General features: G+C 36.1%; 1 protein-coding gene across 6 annotated transcripts in view; it reads right to left on the reverse strand.

Annotated features, from left to right (window-relative positions):
* The window catches only part of lrch2 (leucine-rich repeats and calponin homology (CH) domain containing 2), a 44,933-nt gene extending 25,195 nt beyond the window's left edge, over positions 1-19,738 (reverse strand). For 3 of the 6 annotated variants that reach the window (XM_043239036.1, XM_043239035.1, XM_043239034.1), the window contains exons 1-8: positions 19,437-19,727; positions 6,860-7,004; positions 6,080-6,206; positions 5,880-5,985; positions 5,594-5,730; positions 2,287-2,417; positions 806-893; positions 381-477 (exon numbers count right to left, since the gene is read on the reverse strand). In XM_043239036.1, the coding sequence (XP_043094971.1) occupies positions 381-477; positions 806-893; positions 2,287-2,417; positions 5,594-5,730; positions 5,880-5,985; positions 6,080-6,206; positions 6,860-7,004; positions 19,437-19,683 (1,078 nt within the window). In that variant the 5' untranslated portion in view covers positions 19,684-19,727. Of the gene's footprint in view, positions 1-380; positions 478-805; positions 894-2,286; positions 2,418-5,593; positions 5,731-5,879; positions 5,986-6,079; positions 6,207-6,859; positions 7,005-19,436 lie in introns of all 6 variants that reach the window. The other 3 variants (XR_006250976.1, XR_006250977.1, XM_043239033.1) reach the window with 2 other exon arrangements.
* Positions 19,739-20,289: the final 551 nt, after the last annotated feature.

Genomic DNA, 20,289 nt, shown 5'->3' on the forward strand with positions numbered 1-20,289 from the left:
TGCATATGAGTATGTTTTGATTGTGATTCACCTTTGTCAATCTTAAATTAAATAGATTTTTGGAAGTGAGTTAATTAATAAGTAATTTAACTGATCTTAAACACACATTGCTGTTCAACAATTGTGGCCTGTAAGATATGTATCAATGCTTATTTTGGTTAACATGAAAAGTGAGTGAATGGGCCAGTGGTTGCAATTTATACATGACTGTCTAAATACATTACTATCATGTCAACTCCTTATCACGATGTATTTGTACTTGGCCTGGGTAAGAAGAGGTAAGATTTTTACATCTTCCAGTTAAACTGTGAGTAGCGCTTAGTCAATATTCATATGACTAATACAACATAGCTATATTATTACTAATGCTGAAAGAGCACCTTTGTTTGAGTCCAGCTTTGTGAGAAGTATGTGTGCGTCTGCCCGCGCCGTCTCAGATACTTGAGAGTGGAGACTCATGGTGTCATCATCGGATGGCTGAGAAACAAGAGACACGGAGCAGGAGAGAGAGAGAAAAAAAAAAAAGACAAGAAAATAAACAAACACATTTAGTGGGAGACACCTTCCGGCAAATTGCTACTTGTGTTACTCCCACATAATAAAACTCATCAATTATCCTTACATTCAGGTCACGCTTGGCTCCAGAAGTTTACCTGACCCCACCTAATTATAAGCTTAGTCCACCACAATCCACATTTATTGTTAGGTTGCCTGGTACAACTGTCAAAACATTTTTTCTCCCATTGTATCAAGTGAAAAACAGCCCGTTTGAGTGCGTATGACTAATGTCCATATGTGTGTTTACCTCTGTGGTCGACAGTCTTTTGTCACCATTGTCACTGCCAATACCTGAGTCAGGGCCATGGTTTTTACTGGGATAGAAATCTTCCATACTAAACGAACAAGCATATATACATGTAAACAAACGAGTCACACAACTGAAATGAAGCAATCTCACCTGGAAGAGTCAAAACTTTTATATAACAGGTGATTATGCAAATACGTTAGCGAAGGGAAAAAAAACTAAATCAAGGAGTGTCAAGAAGACCCAATTTTGAGTGAAGTGACTTTCTTACGCAATTATGTATTAATCCAAAAAAAGTACAGAATTAGAAAACGGAAAACAAAAAAAATCAAGAATAATATATGCATAAATATACATACATACATGGGAAGATACAAACACGGCAGAATATGCACACATTTTATCTAAATAAAATAAGTAGAGCTGGTAAACAATTAATTGTGGGCATCAAACATAAAAGTTTTTATTTACCTAATATATGTGCATGTATACTGTGCATATTTATCATGTATATATAAATATACACACACATACATGTGCATATTTAAGAAAATGTTTACATATCCATTTTAAAAAATTATATGGATAGAATATAAACATTTTAATACATGCAAACATTTTCAAAATATGTAGTATTTACATATGCGTAATAAAAGTGCGCAGAACACACATAAATATATTAGGTAAACCAAAGTTTTATTTTGGATGCCATTTAAATCGAGATTAATCATTTGACAGCACTGAAACTAAAAAAAATAATACATTTTGAAAAGAACACATCCCTTTAAAACAATGTAAAATTGGGAATCTTGTTTTTGGGAAAAAATTATTTTATTATGACTCAAAATAGAATAAATAGTGTATGTTGTCTAGCCAATAATGTTCAATGTAAGTGCTATATTATCCATCTCTAAAATGTCAGTTTTAACATTTTCTAAAAACCCTAAATAAAGATGCCGAAGGATTGAGGTCAATTCCTGTGTTAAAATGTAAATAAAAAAAGGAAGCAGACCCATTTTGCATTCACACATAGATTTTAAGTAACTTAATTCAATTAACGTTAATATGCTACTATTATTAATATTTTAATCAAAGTTTGTACATTTTTATTCCAACAGAAATAGCTTCAACCAGTGTCATAGCAGTCTTGCCATCCGAATTTAAGCAGCGTGCAGCAGTGGTGTTTCATTCCTGAATTAGTCAGTGTTTCTCAATAAATCATATTAAATGAATAATTCAATGATTCAGCCACAAGGAAAGTGTGTAAGTCACTGAATGAATCAGTGCTTTTGAACAAATCAGTTAAATTAATAGTTCTCTATGACTCACTCTAATGTAAGTAACTGTTGTATACAAGAGTTCCATGTGAATCAGCAGAAAATACTCAATCACCTAAACAAATGCCGACAATATGATTCATAATATAAGTGTGCTTATTAAAGTGCCACAGACATGTGGATGGAAGGCACAGCTGTAGGTACCTGTCTGTCAGCTGCTGAGGCAAGCAGCGTTTTCCAAGAGAAGGCAAGTCAAGCGTGTCTGGTTTTTTATCCAGGCGACATGCCTGCAGGTTTAAATACTTAAAGATGTGGATCTTTCCCTTTAGGCAGATCTGAAAGAAAAGAAGTAAATTAACCTAAAAACTGACAAGATGGGACAACACAGAACAGCCTCGCATTAACTTGATCCAAAGTGATGATAAAGAAATCTTAAGAGAGTTCTATTTCAAATAAATGCTTTCCACATTAATATAAAGCAGCACAAACATTTTCAACATTGTTAAGAAAAAACAATGTTTTTTTTCTTACTGTAAGCATCAAATCAGAACATTAGATTTCAAAAGGGTCATGTGAAACTGGAGGCTGTTGAAAATTCAGCTTTGCCATTACAGAAATAAATGACATTCTAAAATGTATTAATAATAGAAAACTGATATTTGAAATGGTAATAATATTCTTGGATTTTATTTTTTTTAAAGATAGGCTTAATATAGGCTTATAGATAGGCTTAAGGAAAGATAAGGCTTTTAATAGCATTAAAAAAAACAAACTCCAAGTTTTAAAAATGAGTGCATATGTACGCATAAACTTGCACATATACATATGCTTTAATAAGCCAATTTTCATTTAAATATTTATGCTAATTTTGTGGCATTTCACCCAGAAACCGGTTTTAAAAATAAAGACATTGAAAAGATAAAAAAAATAACATTTCTATTTCTTCATGTAACATGTTGAAGCCAAAAAAACAAAACAAAACAAAACAGTCTTCTTCAAATAAGTGAAGCCACTTGAGTGGTTTCTGCCTGTAAATGCACATACTTTCTCTCTCTCTCTCTCTCTCTCTCAATCTCTCTCTCTCTCTCTCTCTGGGCAATGGCAAGAAATTTCCAAGGAAAACTAGGTATACTGTAGATAATTTCAGTCACAGGAAGAACTGGCTGTCCTCCAAATCTTCATGTCGCAGCAAGACGAGCCATAGTAAAAGATCTTACGTTTTGTTATTAAGCAAAAAAAAACCTAAAGAAACAAACATCTTGACAGATATTTTATGTCATTGCTTAGGGAAAAAAAAAGGACAAAGGAAAACCCCATCCAAGTTAACCGTAAGAACAACACACTCTGACAAGATAAAATCTGCACAATGAGACCCTTGTGTTTTGATAACACTGTGACTTGAACAAGATAGTCCTGTACATCATCACGTCTGCACGTCTGTATTTTATTGGACTAGCCAATCTGGCTTGGTGATTAATTTTCTACAGAAGATTAAAAAAAATATATGGGAAATAGACATACCTACAAAGTGAAAATGAAGTAAAAATAACTTTAAAATAACTTTGAAGTAAAAATAAATGAAAATGAAAAATAAAAATACTTTTTATAAAGAACCATTAGGCCTGAATCATATGAATAAAAAGTTGTTTTTGACCAATTCAATAATATATTGCAATATTATTGTGATAATTGTGAAAAATAAAACAGAAGTAGAAATATACAAAAAAAAAAAAAACACAACTAGAAACATTTCTTTTTCACATTTTGTTATGTTGCTGCCTTAAGGTAAATTGCTTTAAATGACTTTCTTCCCCACATCACTCTACACTCCATACACCATACCGACAAAGCAAAAACTTGAATAGTCACAACTTGGTAAATTTATTACAAATAAAAACTGAAATAAGTACATTGCACGAGTATTCACCAAGTATAACTAAATATTTAGCTGAAGCATGTTTACGGTCTCAAGTCTTTCTTTTTTTTTTTTTTTTGTTTGATGCGAAAAGCTTTGCTCATCATCGATTTGCCAATTACTTGCCATTCTTCTCCTCACCTCTTCAACTCTCAAGCTCTGTCAGGGTGGATAGGGGCTAATCCACATTTTCCGGTTTCCCCAGAAATATTTGACTGGGTTCAAGCTGAGGCTGTGTTTGGGCCACTCGAGGACATTCACAGAATTGTCTATAAGCCACTCTTGCTGTGTGCTTCGGTTCAGTGTCCTATTGCAAGGTGAATCCTCTGGCCTGTTTGAGTTTCTGAATGCCCTGTAATGGGTTTCCTTTAAGGCTATCTCTATATTTTGCTGCACTGAGTGTTCCTTCTACCCTGCTGCTGAAAAACAGCCCCATGCTACCAGCGTACTTTAATTTTATGATAGCACTCTGCAGGTGACGCTCAGAGCTGGGATCTTTTAAACGTGATGCTTACAATTGAGGTTAAACACACCTTTAGGCCTTAGACCTTTAGGTGTTTTTTTGCAAATTCCAGGTGTGTTTTTATGTGTCCTAACTGAGGAGAGAATCATGTCTTGCCACACCACAGGACTGGCAAGTGTTGCCGTGATGTTTGTCCTTCTGTAGATTTCTTCTGTCTCTACATATGTTCATGATTAGCTCAACTAGAGAGACCATCAGGTTCTTGGTCACCATAGTATTTAAAGTCCACCTCCCTACATTGCTCAATTCGGCCAGAAGGCAAGATCTAGGAAGAGGATGTTTCAAACTTCCTCCATGTTTATCGGTTCTTCAGGCAGTTCCTTTTGACCTTGATGCTTGTTTTAGTTCTCTGATTTGCATTAAGAGTCATACCATTCAAATGATTTGAAGTGTAGTCACATCTGCAAGCAATATGAATGGTCCTGAGCTAGATAAAAGGTATGAATACTTATACAATTAAATCATTTTAGTTTTTTATTATTAATAAATTGGCAAAGATGTTAAAAAACTCTTGAGTGTAGATTGATCATCATTTAAATCATTTAAAGCAGTTTAACATAAGGCAGCAACATAAAATGTGAGAAAATGAAGGGCTATGAATACTTTTGCAAGGCACTGTGTTGTAATAATGATATTATACTGTAAACAATATGCGTTTAGAAAAATAATACAACTAATATTTCACAGAAAACAGTAAATGTGTAACATTAAAAATTTCAGTATTCATTTGTACATTTTTAAACATTAAATCATCAGTCTTTTTAGCCTTTTTTTGGGCACTCTGAAACCACAGCACATTTATTTCTATTATTAAATCACAGCCTTTCATTTCTTTTTTTGTTATTCTTGGCTCACGTGGCACCTTCGGTGAGATGAACAACAAAACGTACATATTATCATTATTGCATCAATACATCTAATTATTTATGGATTTCACTGTGTCAGCCACTGGGTGGCGCCAACAGAAAAGAAAAACAACAACAGAAAGCACAAAGAATAATGTTTAGCTTCAGCTCTGTGATGAACATAAAGAGTGTGAGTAAAAGTACAGTAACAGATGAGCACAGACACACCTGGGCAGGAGGAGACTGCATGGGGTTGTTGTCAAGAACGATGTGCTGCAACTGCTTAAGTTTGAGGTAAGATATGGGAATCTCTGTGATTTTATTACAGGAGAAATCCAACCTAATCAATGGCAGATCGGACAACTCTGAGAAATAAAACAAAGACAGAAATCAGAAGATTCTTTCTAACTCATAATATTGACATAATGTGGTTAATGTCAGTGTAATGTATATCCAGTGAAAATGTTGTAGTTTTATGCGTTTGTTGACATATATGTCTAGTGTGTTTCTATACCATCTGGTAACACTTGTAGACAGTTTCTTCGTATGTTGAGTTCACGTAATGCAAGAAGTTTCCCCATTTGTGTAGGAAGCACCTGAATCTCATTACAGCTGATGTCCTGAACAGAGAAAACACACATAGTGTACATAAACGTAACAGAAACACAGACATTATTATACACAATAATCACACATGCATTTCCAAACACTGACCAGTTCCATAACATCTTTGGCCTTTCCGATCTCCTCAGGAATGGATAGGAGTTTATTGTTGCTGACCACCAGCACTTTCAGAGGAAGATTAAAGAGAAACTTGGGGAGAACGGACAGTTGATTTCGACTGAAAACACAAGAATTGGATTCAATAAATACACATTTCAACCTCTATTGCTTTCTGTAATCACAGAACCCACAAAAAAATGGTAATCAGTTACACCCCTTACAGTTGCTGGATGATGGTAAATACAATGTAAAGGTTTCAATCAATATATTTTTGTGTCTCTGACGCTCAAGTCTGTATTTGTTGGATCACAAATATCTGTAAAATGTATCTGTATCATCAGCAGCTGTTACCCCGGTCTTCTAAAAACAGCTGTGCTACTTAACATTTTAAATCTTTTGTAATGCTATACGAAGTATTTATTGGTCACTTTAATGCATGCTTAAATAAATAAGTAATATTGTTTAAACAACGTGATAAACATGCTTCTGAAAATTAATTGAAGGAATAAATTAAATGTTAAAAATATCAAATAGAAAGCAGTTAGTCTAAACTGCTTTTAATATTTCACGATATTCATGTTTCTACTGTATTTTCCACTAAACACTTCTTGCTATTTTGCACTTGTTTTTCACAATGTATTTAAACACAGTTTCATTGAAAAGGCATGATTTTTATTAGCTCAAAGAACGAAAGGTGGTGTTAAAAACAGATAAATTATAATGTTAATGTAATTATATCACAGCTGTATGATATCACAGTGTGGGTGTTACCTGATGTTCAGGTAGGTGAGCATCTGTAGGTTGATAATGGCCTCTGGGACCACCTTTATGCAGTTGTGGTAGAGGTTTAATGACTCCAGTGGCGCAAACATACAAACTTCTGGTGGGATTTCACAAAAACGGTTTTTCGACAAGTCTGTACAGAAAAAAGTCGGTTTAGCACACCACACGAGATCAACAGGATATTTTCCAACAAAAATAATAATTAGCTAATCACTAGGTAGTGCTTATAATTATAATTAGCTAACTACACATCCAAGTCAAAGCTCCTGCTGACTGATTTATTGAATAAATTAACTGGTTGATTAGTTTCATCTTATCAGACATTGCCAAAGCAGTAATGTAACACACAAAGACTTACACCCACACACAGAGACAAAACACTAAAGAGAAAGAAGGAATGGGGCAGAATTATTGATTTGTCAAGGAAGTACATATAAATCAAAAGCGGTGAGAAGAGCTCTGTCACCAGCTTTGCACATGTGACACTTAACTATAAAACTGAGATTTACAACAGTAAAATTACACGAATACAGGGGGAATGTGACCCAAGGACTTTTAACTAAATAAATTAAAAAAAAAAAAACTTATGCTCAAGACTGACTATCATCCGGTGGTTTTTCCAGTGCCTCGTTCTGCTATCATTACGCCAGTAGGTGGCATCAAAAGACTTGAATCATTCTCCACTGATTTGCTTAAAACCCTCGATTCATTCAGAAACCAGTGTGTGTTACTCAGTGGTTGATCTTGCTTTGATTTTGCTTGGGACCATTTTTAACTGAAAAAAAGAGAGAATTGTCTAAAATGCCAGTCCTCACCTTCAAATCAATCTCAAGCTTAGACCAAAACCACTTAGAAATCACAAGCAGTTATCATCACCATGGCGTTGCCGTGGGAGCAGACATGCATGCAGAAGAAAAATCATGTCAACTTCCTCTATAATTCATAGTGTTATGTGAGAGAAATAGAATAGACTGTAAGTATATCAAAAAGACAAGTAATAGTAAGACAAATAGAAAGGGAATTATATAATTTTAGAAACTTCTAGGGATCTTTCATGATCTCACATCTTTCATGAGTTTGCGGCCAAAGGCCAGCCAAATAACTTCAGTTTTATTTAACACTTTGACTCAAGTCTTAGCCAATGAGATCTGAGCATGAGAAAAACACACACCCAGACACACACAGCTGACGTTGCCAACTTGAAGCTGTGCTGCCTGGCAACTATTACAGACTAAAGCAGTGTTGCCTGGCAACTGTTACCAACCCAAACTGTGCTAACTCCACCTCAGACATTCCTCTTGAACAACCTTCAGTTGGCTGATAAGAGAGCAGAGTATGCTCATGTTAGTTCAGCAGCCAGGCTCAATACCGCATGTCAACAACAAGGTCTTACATTAGTGAACATATTTTACAGCTTATCTGTGACAAATTTAAAATGTTTTGTTGGTCCAGTCAGGTTACTCTTTTGAGTTTCACAGATATAAAATAAAGTCAACAGCATATGGGTACATAGTTCCATCCAAAAATGCAAATATCCCTTTAAGCACACATCTGTCTATTTCTGTGTGAGGAGTTTATGGTTTACTGTTATCAATAATGTCTCTCAGGACAGAGATCCAATCAACTGAACCAGAAGAGAGCTGAGCCATCACATTACACACACACACACACACACACACACACACACACAGACAGAGACTGTATGAGGAAATGAGTGTGTGTTATTGTCATAGACAGACAGACAGTGAAAAAGTGAAGAAACCTAAAGAGCGAGACGGCATGACTGTGAGGTAGGTGTGTGTGTGTGTGTGTGTGTGTGTGTGTGTGTGTGTGTGTGTGTGTGTGACTGGACAGAAAGAGGAGGAGTGTGAGAAAGAAAGCAATAGAGGTATGGACTGACGGGAATTCTTTGAGACAGCGACATTTCTAATATCATCTCAGCATCTCCAGTAGTAGCAGTTGTGTGTGTGTGTGTGTGTGTGTGTGTGTGTGTGTGTGTGACAAAAGTGAAAGAGAGCTGAATGAAGGGAAATGATTCCCATCTTTTTTGTATTCTCAGATGCTGATTTGTTAGCTATTTGCTACGATCATTTTATTTATTCTTTTCTTTGTCTCACCTTTTATTTGGAGATCTACCTCTTTTATACTCAAACAATACTTTTACTGAGGCACAGCTGTTTAGCAGAAGGGACCAGGCTCCCACTGCACACACACTTAAATGAGAAATCAATGTGCTTTTAATGCATGGACTTAAGGCCAATGGACATGATACGGGCTATAAGCAGCCTCCCTTAATGTCTTCATGAGAGGGGTAGGGCTCATGTTTCTGACACACACACACACACACACACACACACACACACACACACACAGTGCCCCATGTGTTTCATGAATATGATAATGGCCTGCATCAGTATATTTTATCTGTCTTCTTTATGTGCTCTCTAAAACAACAGATTCTTAAAACACACAAATGATGGTTGTTATTTTTGAGATTCTTATAATTTTGTCCATCCTTTAAAAGTCTATATAATAAACATTTTCAAGGATAAGTGTAAGTTTTAATGTGAATGTGAGATGGTCCTTGAGCTTGAAATGAGCTTCTCAATGTCTGTATTAATCAGTGTTATATGTGAATAAATTCACAAGTTAAAATGTTTATCATATAAAGCAACTGTCTCTCTGGAATAAACCCCTCAATTAATTGCTTACTATGCCTTTATTAACTGCTTTAAAAAAAATCTACCTACGAATAGTTTATTGAAAGAAATATTTGCATATAAATAAGCTGTGGATCCAGAGAATCAAAGCAACCCACCAAGATAACACATGCTCAAAAAAATCATCCTCACTCAACCTTCAGCAACAGTCTCAGCACGTTTTCGGTGAGGTGTTTATTTTAATTGACCCACCATCCTTCAATTACCATGGAAACCAGCAATAGATACTCAAAGAGTGACATGTTAATTTACAGGAGTGGAGAGGTTTGGTGGTTTGTTAACACATCTGCACAACTTCAACACCATGCAGATACCCACACAAATCATCAGATCATATTAAATCATCAAAATGGAAGTCACATAGTCCTTCCTTCTCACAAACATGTTATTTTACACTATACGTAGTTAATGTAATGTCTAAAAGAACTGATCTAGGATTTAGGATATCAGCTTCCAAATATATATTATAACAAAGCTTGGACAAAGCTGGATCACAGGAATAAGTTACATTTTAAATTATATTTAAATAAAAATATATATTTTTAAATTCTAATAATATTTCACAGTAGTATCATTTGTATTGTAATTTTGATAAAATAATATAGATTAAATAATATAGCATTACTGGTGAGCATTACTGCTTTGGTAGTATAACCGTTAAGCCAAGAAAACAATTCAAAGTCATCTTGCCAGTAAGTGTGAGAATATCGGCACATATGCATCCCATACACAACATATACTGGTGACCAGTCATTTTTATATAATTTGAGTAGCAAAGTCAAAGAGGTCAGAACAAATCCTTCTCTGCATGTACTCATCTGATTATCTTTCTCTGGACTGGACTTTTTAAATCTCTCTGTCTCTCTCTCCCTCTCCTTTAAACACTCTCTGTCCTCAGTTTGAACATAATTGGATAGATTGACTATTATATAACATTCATTCAGCGCAGCTAAAAGGAGTTCTGATAGAGACACAAAGAGAGACAGAGAGAGAATGAAAAGATTCTCAATGAAGGAAGTCAAGCGAAAGCACTCCCTGTATAATGTTTTATTCTCTGTCAAAAACTTACAGAGAAACATACATGTCACTTGATGCTATATTTCTCCTTAGACACATACAACATTCTTATGTGTATTCCTTCTTTTGGCAAACAAAAATCCTTTCCATAACCCTAACACTATCGTCACATATGATTGCAATTGCCGTACAGTTTGGATGATTGTGTTCTGGGCAAGATCTCACTGAATCCATACAGCCTAGCACGAATGAGAGCAGGGAGAGCAGTGATAACCGAAAAAAATTAACATAAGTGTATTGAGAATATCACTTACATTCATAATTTAATGTAAACCTTTCAGAAATTGGTCTGATTCAAAGGGCAATCAGAAGGCTGAATCCTGAATGGATGAGAGGAGGAGCTGGGGATGTAGGAGGGTAATAAGCTATTGAGCAGCGCAAAAGCTTCTGATAATACTGTGTGATGCATTATATCCAATTCTGACCGTTTTGTTTCTGGTCATCAGTGACACATTGGCACACTTCAGGGAAAAAAAATGACACTGTCTGAACCTGACTATGGTTTTAAATACACTAACTGACTTAATACATTTAAACCGATTGTAGCTATATGATAATTAAATAAACAAACAGGTTTAGTTCTCCCTCACCCATTTTAATAAAATCACTCATCTAGCAGAAGCTTGCTAAATTAGGCGCATGCCAGCGCAAACAGGTTTCGTTTGACATGCCCTCATCCCTAAGAACCACAAAAAGAAAATAGTTCAGACATATTTGCAGCAAGAATGTCAGTGGTTTGTGGTTGTTTGTCAGATAACAATTTCATTAACTCCAGTGATTGACGATGTTTATTCAGCTGCTTGTAATATGCGTGTTGATATGTGACAGTGTGTAGACCACATTTTGTTTAATTTAAAAGCAAAAGGCACAAACTTAAACAGCCTCTGTCTCTATTACATGACAAAGCAAGAGCTCAGAAACACAGCACAACTGCTCTAACATTCCAGGAAATTCTTTTATAATAAAATTATCTCTTCCAATCCAATTAATAGACACTGGCTTACACTCTTCGAACAACTTGAAAACTAAACTTATATATACTACTATATATGTAGCTTAAAAAGACCACACTTCAGCTAATGGTGTGTATCAAATAAACACAAAACCCAAGTGATGAAATTGGATCACTTGAACAAACACAGCAGTCAATATACAGTGTATCTACACAGATGAAAACATCAGCATTTGTTTGAAGGCATCTTTTTTATGGCTGAAAGCCAGTATCACTGATACTAATACTGATTTCCCTACAAAAAATAAATTTAAAAAATCCAATCCGCTATAGCCATTAAACATTACATTATAATTAAGAACTATCAATTTTAACATTTATTAGACTTAAAAATTACTTCTAATGAACTTAAAACAATCTTCACATAAACCCATTATAATGAATATTATATTTAGCTAGGCTACCTTTGCAGAAATTGAGGTAAATGTATCATATTTTCTCTCAACAATCAGCATGACTTCATTTCATTCCACTAAGGAACTGATGAGTTGAATCATGCTCCACGACAGTTTTGAAAACCATTTCAGAGGCGTTGATAATGTAACTCATATATAACATATTACATGCATGCACAGTTAAGGCAGCTTTAATAGCCTTTTTGGTTACTTTGTGTCATAACCCAGTGGATGTGTAATTATTGTTATACCATCTTTTTAAAAGTTGCTTTGCCTCTTGTAAACGTAACACTATGTCTGCATTTGGGATCAGAGAAATGACAAGCGCTAAGAGCTTGATAATTTACAGTTGCAGATGCAGCTGATGTCAAATCCTCTTACAACTGACCGATTAATTATACAACTTCCTAAGTACACTAAAACTCATTTACAAAACAGTCTTCAGACAAATGCTCCAAAAAGAAAAAAACAAAACAAAACATATAATCCTCCGATGTGATCCAGGACGTCATCCATTCACTTGCTCCTGATCCTTCTGAAGTCTGTACACAGCCGTTTATACCCAATACGTCAAAGCAAACATTCTTCTTTGGTTAAAATGCTTTTAAAACATTATGACACAAAGCTCACATTTGCCATAAACAAGCATTAGAAAATAAGAGACTGAACAACAATGGGCGTGGCCTGCGGTGAGATTATGAATAATTAATTGCTGATGCCCTGCTCTGATGGGAGTGCATATGCAAATATCTGTGCTCTTGCCATGTCACATGCCACCTCATATCCAGTTTAGGGGTCTAAATATCCTATTAATTCTTAATAATTAACAAATGATTTGTTTATAAAGATAAGGAGATGATGTTTTCAAGGTAAAAATACCTCTCAAGGCAAATTTGATTTCTCATGCCGTGACCGCTTTAAGATTATAAAAAGCTTAGGGCTAGAGTTCAGAATGATTAATTAAGCAAATGAGAGGAGCTGACTCATACTTCATCAGTTTCACTTCAATTTAAAACCTGAATTAGCCTAATGTTAGTTTTAGGTGTATTTCTCATGTTAAACATTTGACTGCAACATCACTCTTTATTTGATTAACATTTTAATACATGTATTAAAGTCTTTTTTTTCTCAGTGTTACAAAGCATCACTATGCAGTGATGTGCTACCCAAACTACAAAGACCATGATGCCGAGTACCAGGGTTTGAAGTTGACACTTTACAGATGGGACCAGCATGTCAGATCATGTGTAATTACCTCAGTCTCTGGAGAGTACGGTCTGTGTGTGTGTGTGTGTTAATGTGTGTGTTCATCTGTGAAGGGCAGAGAGGTCTCCTGCCTACAGCTGAGGCCTGCCTGCCTGTCACAAGATCTCAAGACAGGAGCATGCATCACATAAGGATATACAAAGAACTTAAGTTAAGTTACGTATTTCAACTCAAAATCTAATAGCCTAAAACTTCTAGAATGTTCTAGAGCCAGTACCGTCACTTGCCTTTGAACATATTATTCTGATTTAATTGTCACAAAGGTGACTTAAATAATATAAACTACTGACCAGCGTAGGTCAAGGGCTCTGCCTGTTAACTTCAGGGTGTTCAGCCCTCAGATGTGTAATAAAACCTATATGAGGTAGAATGAATGATGGATTCTGTAAATAAATTAAGATCTGTGTCATTACATGCGTTGCATTTTCTCTAACTTATACAAAGCACTTTTTGACCCAAGATAATTCCAAAGAAAAATTCATTCAGGCAATACTTTTTTTTTTTTTAAAGTAACAATTTAATTCCTGGAAACGCTTCCGTCTGTCTGATGTCATTTACTTGATTTAAGCTTTTCATATTGACCTCTGTTTGCAAAACATAACCTTAATATTGTGGACATAATATGAGTTGTCAAAATACTCACTGTGCAATCATAGTCACTAGAAGTGCTCACGTGTTTGACCTTTCAAGAACTGAGATGGTTTCTTTAAAATAATGCATTCTCTTTTTCGTTTTAATAGCTACTGATCGACTGAGACCAACTTCCTTAACTTTCCTGACATGAGCCATGACATATCTGACTGGGCAGGATTCATTTAGAAAACCAGTTAACACTACTGTGATGAAGTTTACAGCATCACTACACAACCTTCTTTCGTATTTGCACACATACATGTAACAGACCTTAGGCAGAATAGTGCTATGTTTATTCTATGACAGCTATGAAAATGAGGCTGTGGAATACAGCGAGATACAGTGTGTTTAATGAGCTGTGCTGGTGTTTACCAACTAACTGCCAAAAATAAAAAGACTGAAAGACTATCCCTCACAGCAATATTTTCATCTGCGTTAAATTCAATATTCCGTCTGATATGGCAAAAGTCTATTATTGGATAGAATCACAAAAAAAAATGTTAAACTTTGACAGTGGATTGTGCTTCCTCAAGATTTCTAATAAACCAGAGGTTACAGTAATTAAAGGACAGTCTCAGAGGCATTACACAACGCAGTAGCTGGGACGGATTCTTTGTATCTCATTACATTTAACTGCTATTTAATTTGATATTGTTATGTATCAAAAACCTTAGATGTACAATTTTAATTTTACATTAATTGATATACAGCCCAAACATACAGTTTCAAATACAGTTGTTGTGAAAGTGACACCAAATCCAGCACCTTCCTCTGACTGCAGCATCTCTCCAAGTTTCCTCTTTTTAGAAAGTCTGTGAAATTAGATTTTTCTATTTTTCTATAGTTAGAGCCAAAGTGAACACTACATCAACCTCTGCAATGGTCTTTTATTTTACACACATATGCCAGCTGTACAGTTTATCCTGCTATTCCTTACTTTCACATTTTAAATTCATAAATGGTTCATTAACCTTTAATCTCATGGCCACTTCCTCTAAAGCACCATGATGTCATGAGCCCAAAGATTCTGCCTAGAGACAGAGAGGATTCTGTGTCTGTCAATAGAGCACAAGACATTAAATGTACTTGACGTATGACAGCAAGTAATGCAACACCCAAAATGAAAATTCAGTCATCAGCGAATTCCTTCTGTGGAACTCAAAAGAAGTGAGAAATGTCTATAGAACGGCAGTCAAAAAAAAACTGAAATCAAACAACATGTAGGCTGTAAATGAGTACATGATGACAGAAATTAGATTTTTGAATCATGTATAAAACCACACCCCCAAATCTATGTTTTCTGTGAACATCTGGTCTGACTCTAAGCAGCGTTTTCAGTTAGAATTTCTAGTACAACCTTTCCCATTTGTCCAACTTGATATCATAAAAAATATGTACCTCTGTGCACTTTTTGTGCAACACCATTTTCACATGCCTTTCTGCACGGTTTGCCGCAGTTTCAATGTATGTTGGAAATATGCCCTGCACCAAATCCAACCCCAAACCTACCCGGTAGTGCTAACAAAGGTAAAACTGATAGAAAAACACATTTGTTGACACAACTGTGTTGATTTTAACTTACTTTTACATAGCTTTTTAACTGTTTTTTTGAGCTCCTTAACTTTCAAGTACGTCTCTGTATTCTGTGAACAAATCTAACATATATATGAAAACCCATAGATATGAAGCTGGATATATGTAATGCTAACATTCAGACGCATCAGTTTTCAAATATCTCAACATATTAATGACATTCTTCAAGTAATTGTGCAAAAATTATGCTTTATTAATCAAAACTGTAAATTAGTTTGAAAAGTAATAAAAGGTGTTGGAGTATTACATTTCTTTTAGAAACTGCAGCGATATGTACTTGTTGGTATGCATTCGTGTCTCGCAATGTGCAACAAGGTATGTTTATGATATGATATCAAATGCTACATGCCAGGTAGCATTTGCCGGTCATAAGCAGAAATCTGTATGAACTTATGTTTAGCCTCAAATCTAAATAAGGCCTAGTACAACATCCTTCTCTCTTATTGATAGGCGACACATTGTGCTGAAATATCACGTGCTGTTAAAGGGGTTATGACAGGCATTAGGCATACATCTGCATCAGCTTTTAATACAGGGATGCTAAAAGCAACACCAGAGGATACATGCATATTTCATACACACGCATGACCACAAACTGCCTTAATGCAAGTCATTTTTATGAAAGACAGCTTTGCACTTGAAGATTCTATAGTGCATATACAGCTAGACAAAAATCTGCTGAACTGACATTGAGAAAAAAAAAGTCAATATTTATTAACATTCATCATTTTATCTTCCTTCTTTTGTCTCCATTAAAGTCTGTGAAATCAAAATTGACTATATTTATTTTCTTAGCTCACATTGCTATTTTTGTAGTGAACAATTCATCAACAAGTCAATGCACAAAAATTATTAAAATTAAATTTGCTTATCTTTAATCCAAATCTGAAAATGCTCCTCCCCTCTAAAATTATGGGCATTTTTTATTAACATCAGTTTGGCGGCTTGTGCATTGAGCGTAACATCATTAACCACGCCCCTCCAACTGTCAGTGTTCATTTCCGAATGAAACGCCTACTTTACTACATCCAATCAATTTGCAGTACAAAAAACAAGCCACACCCTCTATTTTCCTCAATCAATATTTGATTTTTCTCTGAGGTACATCACAATATTATAGTAAAATTGGTCGAACTTTAGATATCATTAAAAAAAATTTTTTTCATTTACATCTATGTCAAGAATGCGTAATATAAAAACAAAACTTACTGGTCATTGTCTGTGAGCTTTGACTATAGTCTTTTAAACTTCCCTTCTGCAGTGACATAAATAGACCTTTACACTGCCTTGAACCATTGATCTTTACGTAAATCTCACTTTTTCTGCATTTAAAAAGAAAAGGTCTTTACAAGAAAAGCTGGACAATGGTGGACTACTGTACATTTATCCATATGCAATATACTTTTATATGTGTTCAGAACAACGTTGTTATTATCAACTGAATCCATTAAAATCTTTTTTGCCAATCAAAGCAGAAAAAAAAACATAAATATAAAAAACAAATTAATAAAAAAGAATTCAGGGCTAATTAGAAATACGCCTTTGGCAACTAACTGCATTACATATGCTAATTTATTAAGTTAAACTTATTAAAACTAAAATTTAAATAAAAGAAAGCAATAGGAATATTAAAAGAAAATGTATAGAAATAACAAAAGCACATTAAATACACTACAACAGTTTAAAATACTAATTCAAAATATTAATAAATACTATATTAGTATAAATAGGCTATATAATAAGATACAATCAAATATTGAACATTGCATCAGTACTTTTAGTTTATATTTTAATTCATACAATTTCATAAAAAGGTTAAATAAAGAAACAGGTCATCTAAATAAGTCAAAACACTGAAAATGTGTATGTATCACAATAAACACACTATTGGTCAATATTGAAGCAAACTGCATAAAAGGGACTGAAACTGATCCAGTAACAATATACTGAATTGGGGCATGTCTATCATGCGTTGTATCTTATTGTGAGGTGGCAGCTGATATCCAGTCCTACAATTCATATTTTTTTTATACAAAGGCACTTTACTGTGAAGACACATTATGATGACAATGCTGTGCACAGCAAACCACTGACTCTTGTTGTGAACATAATAAACAGTCAAAACAGAAAAATGGTGGCGAAAAAAAAAAAGCAAGAAAGACAAAGACTGGAAATTGTTCAAGTTTGTCACATTTTAACATCAGAGACTTTGGGGTGTCCTCACACCCCAGTGTTAACTTTGTGGCCAAACACAGCCAATAATAGCAAGGACTGCCAAGTGGGTCACTTGAGCCACGGGAACAGACCCACACCACACACACACGCACGCTCACCATACTCGAGCCCACACAAACTGTCAAACACACACAAAATCTAACACGTACACAAGCAATCTCATTCTCACAAATGTGTGCACAGGTTGCAAGGCGAGGGTTCTTTTCTCTTAATGCAGAAACACAGTCATACAGTTCAGTCAGCAACAAAGTCACTTCCTCTCACTGGTGACAGTCTGGTGAACATTCAACTGTTTCCTCTTTCGCATACACGTATACACATGCGCATGTACAAAAGCTCGCACAAGCAGCCTTTTGCTATCAACAAATGCCATCTGTGTGCCAACGACCCTGACAGAAACGACGATACCGGCGAACGTCCAGCGTTATCTACAACAACCACAGACTTCTTTCAGCAACAGAATCCTGATACAAACAAGCGAGCCTTCATACAGCTGGAAGAGTTGTAAGACGCAAGCAAATGTTCACAAAAGACCTTTTCACTAGTGTAACTCAATGCAGCTGAATGGGAGTGTAGACATGATGCTGTGTGTAAGGTGTGCATGAATGAATGGATTAGTGTCCCTCCTCCCACTGTCTGCTTCACATCTGAATGGCTGTTTGCTGCGGCAAGACTACCATTACGGACCACAGACACTTCCGAAAGAGATGCAGCCATTTAATTTCTAACCACAGCTCCAGAAACAATCGAAATTTCGCAAATCCACTTTACGCTGCCGTATTTATAATAGTGCAGCCCGCTATTATATTTGCCGGACAAAATATTATTTTGAAAAATTACTAGCTTTTAATACCATCGCACATATGTAAATTGCATTACTAAATATTAGCAAAATGCGCGTTTGAATTATACCCAGGGCTGCTTGCACGCTGACTTCCATTGAGGGGACGAAGAAAGGCGCGTGATAGATTATAGAGACCAACGGCAGTATCTTTTGTCTGACACTACAGCCTCTCTCTGCATATATCGCTCGTTTAAAAATGCTTTTCGCCATCGTTTAGCACCCTAACCACTAAATAAACTGTTCCTGTGATTATAAACGAAACGTCTATGTCAAATACAAAAGGAGCATTCCAGTTTTGTTGAGCGCTCGCCTCGCAGTATCGATAAGCTGAGATGCAATGTGGTTTCTACGGGTTTGCATGTAAAAACCTGCCCAATTACTGGAGCTAAGGTTAATGAAGATTGTCTCTTGCCGTTTCGGCTGAAGTTCTTTCTTCGGTTTTATACATATGTGAATTATGATTAGGAAAAGTGAGATATGAAACCAAAACAACCAGAGACGCTAGTGCCTTTCAGGCAGTATTTCTATATGGGCTTGTCACACCACGCCGGAGGTTATAAACACAAGAGATAAAGCGTGATGCCAACGGTTTTCCCCTCGTACATGCACCATGTGCACTGGCTATTGTAGCCAACACACAAACACTGATTGACACGCCGAGCAAATGCACCAAAAGGGCACCCACGCGCTTCGCTTTATGGATCTTTTTATTGTCCTCTCAAAGCAGGAACCGCGAGAAGCGGGTCAGTGGAGCACGCAGGGAGATTAGCCCACATCTGGGGGGACCCACCTGCTTGTGTAGTATCGGTCAAATCGTAATTGAGCCCCGGATAGTCGCGCAGCTTCCTTCCGCTGATGTTGAGCATCCCGGAGCAGACGGCGTCTTCCAGCGCTCGTTCCAGACTGCGGGCGGTGTGTAGCGGGTGCTGCTGCTGCTGCTGCATCACGCCTGGGTTCCAGTGCGCTACATTAGGATAATGCTGGCTCTGGAGAGCCGCCGCGGGTCCTACAGCTCCCTGACTCGCCGCCATTTTCATAAGTGAAATTATTCTTACAATAATAATAGGGGGCTGCCTGGCGTGCCGCGCATGCGCAGACGGCGCAGACGGAGGTGGGGAGGGGATGGGCTACTACTGGAAAGGGGCGGGGGATTTGCTCAGCTCTAACGGCAGGTATACTGTAAACCGAGAGAATTCATTTACGTTTTGCCTCTTATTTTATATAGGTAAACCGGTATGATGTTATGTGTCATCTGGAATATTTATTTGAAACGCAAAAAAAATTATAGCAGCTTGAATCACCTTTAGAAGCTATTTAGTCGTATTTGGGGATTTTTTGTGTGTGTTTTAGGTGATTATTGAGTGATATTAAATATAAAGAAGGTTTCATGACTTTCTTTGCAGGGCGTGTCTTATCTTCTTTCATGTGGTGCCCGGCGGGTGTTCAGTTGTGGTTGGTGTGGCAAAGAAAAACGGGCCATATGTCCCGAGCTCAGAGGCGAACCCTGGCGGATGAATGGAGAAAATACTCGCCCACTAATAATGATAACTGTGTCAATAATACTAGAACACTGGACGGTGGAGAGTTGGTGCCCTTTCTAATTGCAGCTTAAAACTCATCGACGGACGGCATATATATATATA

The sequence above is a fragment of the Puntigrus tetrazona genome, chromosome 5, assembly GCF_018831695.1.
Source record: "Puntigrus tetrazona isolate hp1 chromosome 5, ASM1883169v1, whole genome shotgun sequence".
Classification (NCBI taxonomy): domain Eukaryota; kingdom Metazoa; phylum Chordata; class Actinopteri; order Cypriniformes; family Cyprinidae; genus Puntigrus; species Puntigrus tetrazona.